At 39.5% G+C, this 4,821-nt stretch overlaps 2 protein-coding genes across 2 annotated transcripts in view; one reads left to right on the forward strand and one right to left on the reverse strand.

The window, feature by feature from the left end:
- LOC108751294 (ubiquitin carboxyl-terminal hydrolase 5) overlaps positions 1-1,553 on the reverse strand; it is a 6,951-nt gene extending 5,398 nt beyond the window's left edge. The window contains exons 1-3 of the mRNA XM_018491392.1: positions 1,334-1,553; positions 1,099-1,224; positions 60-236 (exon numbers count right to left, since the gene is read on the reverse strand). Coding sequence (XP_018346894.1) covers positions 60-236; positions 1,099-1,224; positions 1,334-1,435 — 405 coding nt within the window. The 5' untranslated portion in view covers positions 1,436-1,553. The remainder of the gene's footprint in view (positions 1-59; positions 237-1,098; positions 1,225-1,333) is intronic.
- A 424-nt stretch (positions 1,554-1,977) lies between these two features.
- The window catches only part of LOC108751295 (inhibitor of nuclear factor kappa-B kinase subunit epsilon), a 3,504-nt gene continuing 660 nt past the window's right edge, over positions 1,978-4,821 (forward strand). Inside the window, exons 1-3 of the mRNA XM_018491393.1 lie at positions 1,978-2,518; positions 3,004-4,177; positions 4,511-4,712. Coding sequence (XP_018346895.1) covers positions 2,095-2,518; positions 3,004-4,177; positions 4,511-4,712 — 1,800 coding nt within the window. The 5' untranslated portion in view covers positions 1,978-2,094. The remainder of the gene's footprint in view (positions 2,519-3,003; positions 4,178-4,510; positions 4,713-4,821) is intronic.

Raw genomic sequence — 4,821 nt, forward strand, 5'->3', positions numbered from 1 at the left:
TCGTTTGGCCAAAGTTTAAAGTAAAATCTCTAATACACAATCTCACAGATAAATCCTACCTTTTCAGGCAACTCGCTCCCTGGATAAGCAATAGTAAGGAAATCAGGTAGAATGACTATCTGATATGTCTCTTCATAGATATACTTCTGCTGATCAGGCATGAATCCACCTACTGTCCCTATTGCCAGTCGCGTAATTTTTTTTTCAGGTCCATCTCCCTGTTCCTCAGGTGAAATCTATAAAAAAATTTACAGATATTTTTCAAATCAGGTATAAAAAAAGGGTTATGTAAAAATATATCTGTAAAAGTATATCTAACAAATCTTTCTTGTCGATGTATAGAGTCTATCAATTATTTAAAAAAAATCAAGCTTTGATTTAAACGCAAACGTGACTGCACTTCAAATAACGATGTAAATAACAAGATTAATGTATAAGTATTGATATATAACTTGTTATCGACAAAACTTTTGTACAGAGAATGTTTTTCCTATTCGTATCATATATTACATCCTATTTATATGAACACTAAAATTGCTGTTGATGCCACTTTCAGGCTCTGCCAATCATTTAAAGTTTTTTCTTTATTGTATTAGACATATAATATAAAATATTGAAAATATATAAATATAATACAAATATATAATTCTAACAATACAAATAATACTAAAATAATACTTTTCACTAATCGTAAACAGGAATAAGAAATTGAAAAATTGACAATGACAATTTTAGCAAGATATTTACTATTAGCAATCCTAGAGTTAATAATAATATGTTGTATCAGCTTCCATATACAAAGCAAAAAGCTTGTTCTTGTTAACTGAAATAATATGTTGGGAACAATACATCTCTTCTCTTTTTTTCTCCAAATTGGAAAGAAAAGGAAGAGAGATAAACCATATAAAAAATTCAACGTAAAAAGAACAAGTTTAAAGGTCAAGATCTCTTCAACAAGATAATAAGCCTATTCTATTTAGCTGAATTTCTTTGGTACAGTTCATCTTTCTCTCCAATGTAAAAATAGAAATCGTAAAAAAAGAATTTCAGTTAAAAAGAACAAGTCTCATGAATTTATGCTAAACAAACAGAAATTACCTCCTTCTTAATACGTTTAATATGAAGGTAGACGGGATTGCCGGTGTTCTCATAGTACCGGGTAACATGCTCCCGTCCAAGGCCCAAGAAGGTGGTGAGGTTGACATAGAGGCCGGTGGCTGTATCCTTGGACAAAGAAGAAATATCATATTTTTTGAACTGATAACGATCGCGCCCGACAGTCTCGCTGGAGGTGTCGTCGGCAAGGGGAACAAAGGACGAAGAATAATCTTACTGGCGTGTCGAAGGAGTAAACGCACTCGTCCTTGTATATCCTGTCGCCCTTACGCGGGATATTGATCTTATCCAGGTATTTCGCCAACTCCGTCAGTTCCATGATGAAAAGAGGCAGTTTGCCGGGTTTGTTTCGGCTAATTTCTTCTTCTTTTCCTCACTATCTCTCTTCCTCTTCTACGCTCTACGACAGGACAGAGTAACGGATCAACTCTCCGGATCGCTTCTAAAGACCTCGAGCGGTAAAAGCGCGAAACTCTGAAGTCCAAATCCAGAGCTGCTGATAGGTCTGTTCGGGTTGCTTCAGTTGCTTGTATTTTTTGCACTTATCATCCTCGCTTTCTCTCTCTCTCTCTCTCTCTCTCTCTCTCCAACGTCCGAATACATATATATTTATCTCCTTTTAAGTGCAAACCATTTTTGGGAATTTCAAGCAACGCGAACAGACCTCTAACGTCAACGTAAATAAACTTTCCGTTTTTGCATAGGTTAGGTTGCTCGCTCCGCTTGTAAACGTGTCATTCTAAATGCTTCCTTTTAATGCCACTTAAACCTACATTTTCATTCTCCATGTTCACGAATACGTCGTCCCTAATATTCTAGTCTAAAATACTTCTCAGAGATCAATAGTTTTATAATGGAGATGCGTCGACGAGCTTCCATCGAAACGTGGAAGGTAATGTACGGTTTGTGACGTCACGAGAGGATCGCGCAACGTGAGCGGAGATAGTCAGGTTTATCCAGAAGTCTCGCGTGGATAACATGTCCTTCCTTCGTGGATCCGCCAACTATGTCTGGTGCACCACCAGCGTGCTCGGCAAGGGCGCGACCGGCGCGGTGTTCCAGGGTGTCAACAAAAACAACGGGGAACCAGTCGCGGTGAAGACCTTCAATCAGCTGAGCCACATGCGGCCGCATGACGTACAGGTGAGAGAGTTCGAGGTTCTGAAGAAGGTCAAGCATGAGAACATCGTCAAGCTGCTGGCGATTGAGGAGGAGCAAGATGGCAGAGGAAAAGTCATCGTCATGGAACTCTGTACTGGCGGCAGTCTCTTTAACATCCTGGATGATCCAGAGAATACGTACGGTCTCGCGGAGAGCGAGTTCCTGCTAGTATTAGAACACCTATCGGCTGGCATGAAGCACCTGCGCGACAACAATTTGGTTCACCGAGACTTGAAGCCAGGTAGAAGATCCAGGATAATATATGCAAATATAGACTGCTTTCTTTTTAGGAGACACAATTGACATACATGTTTTCTTGTTATTCATTGAATATCAGAAAGGATCTTTTCATTTTAGGAGATACAGATAACAATAAGTGTTATTTTATCTTTGTTACTCACTGAATGTCGAAAAAGATAAAATGATGCTTGTGTCACCAAATGGAAAGCATCCTTTGCCTATTGTATATTCTTGTTGCAAAAGTATAATCTAATGAGTGTGGATAAAACTGACAATAGTTGCAAAATAAACATTCTACTGAATGCAGCCATTATTATTTTATATCAGTTGTGCTTATTTTTTTTAATTACAAAACAATTTTCCATTTGATTTTATTCAGAATTAAGGCGACTTGGTTTACTTATATTTATATTTTCAGCACTTTAAGACTATGTGTTTTGTATTTGGAGTTTTTCAGTCATCTTCTGTTTCTTTTTGTTCGCGCAGGTAATATAATGAAATTCATCGCTGACGACGGCAGTACGATATACAAACTTACTGATTTCGGGGCTGCTCGGGAATTGCAGGAGGATCAGCAGTTTGTTTCGCTATACGGCACCGAGGAGTATCTACATCCAGATATGTACGAACGTGCAGTCCTGAGGAAACCTGTCGGCAAGACCTTTGGGGCAACGGTTGATTTATGGTCCATAGGTGTGACTCTCTATCATGTCGCGACGGGTAATTTACCGTTTAGGCCATTCGGTGGGCGAAGGAATAAAGAGACCATGTTCTATATTACCACAAAGAAGGCATCAGGCGTGATATCCGGGCTACAGACTTCAGAAAACGGACCGATCGAATGGAGCAGGGAATTGCCGCAAGCCTGCCAGCTAAGCACAGGCCTGAAAAAGATAGTGACTCCACTGTTGGCCGGTTTGCTGGAGGTGGATCCGCAAAGAATCTGGAGCTTCGAGCGATTCTTTAGCGAGGTCACGGACACACTTTGCAGGAAACCCATCCATATATTTAACATTCATAAAGCTAGTTTGATTAAGGTCTTTCTACATCCGGAAGAGAAACTAGTCGCTCTGCAGATACACGTTCAGGATCAGACCGAGATCATGCCCCACGCGCAGATTCTTCTGCTTGGAGAAATTCCTCTTACGAATCTCATCGAAGAGTCTACACCAGGCAAGGGATATCCCAATACTAGTAACGACAAACCGTTGATGTTGTTTTCACGAGAGAACAACAACGTCGTGTTACCGATGGAGACCGAACTGCCTAAATTTCCAGTCTTCGCGAATCTCGTTTCCGTAGAGAACGACGCGAGCCAAGCCAAAGTCGCGTGCTCCGTAGGACATGTTTGTAAACGTAGAATCGACAAACTGGCCTTGTGCAGCAAATTATCGCGAGACGCCATAGACGCATTTAGCGGTCTTCTATCTACAGAACTTACTCGAGTGCTGGAGAAGTGTCAACATTCGAAGGAATTCACGAAAGCAGTGGAGGATACCGTATTGGCGGTAGAAAGGAGTGAGACTTTCGCCAGGCACGTGTTCCGAAAGTTCAGCGGTCAAACTGCGGTGGAGGTCAAAAACTGGCGGAAGGAATTGGACGTGAAAAGTAAGGAACTTATGAGCGAACTGACTCCAGCAATAGTGCAACTCCATCAAAGGTAAATCATCTTAAAAGACGCAAAGCTATAACTGCTACATTTGAAAAACACATTTCATCGATAGAGTTCGATTCCTTTCCTGTTTATGAGCATTCAGTTCTTTATAATCAAAGTATAATTGGCAGCTTAAAAAGAAATCTAATATATAAGACTTATCTTTTACAGCTAAACTAATGTTGACCTATATTTAATTATATTTATATCATTAAGCTACCGATTATATATTTTGAAAACACTCTTTGTGTTAAAACTTAATGTTTGAAATTGGGAGAAAATGAGATGGAAAGTTGTAGTGCAGCAATAAAAAACAAATTTATTATATTATTATTGCAGGTATGTAAAAGAAGGCAATTTACATGGGGAATGGGACAACAGTACTCGCGGTTTGTGGTGTCCGTGGACCACGAAAGCAAGTCAGAGAGCAGCAACCTTAGTCGATCGCTTGAGAGATGGATGGCAACATTTGTTGAGAGACAGGGCCACTCGTAGTCTCACTTACAATGACGAACAATTCCACGTTCTTGAACGCATAAAAGTATGTAAATTTACATATCGAGTTTCTCAGTCTGTTATTATAAATTAAGATAGAAAGTCAGAAAACTTGCAGAAATTATTTTTCATTTACTTCATTGAAACGTCGCAAT

This window comes from Trachymyrmex septentrionalis, unplaced genomic scaffold, assembly GCF_001594115.1.
Source record: "Trachymyrmex septentrionalis isolate Tsep2-gDNA-1 unplaced genomic scaffold, Tsep1.0 scaffold43, whole genome shotgun sequence".
Lineage (NCBI taxonomy): Eukaryota > Metazoa > Arthropoda > Insecta > Hymenoptera > Formicidae > Trachymyrmex > Trachymyrmex septentrionalis.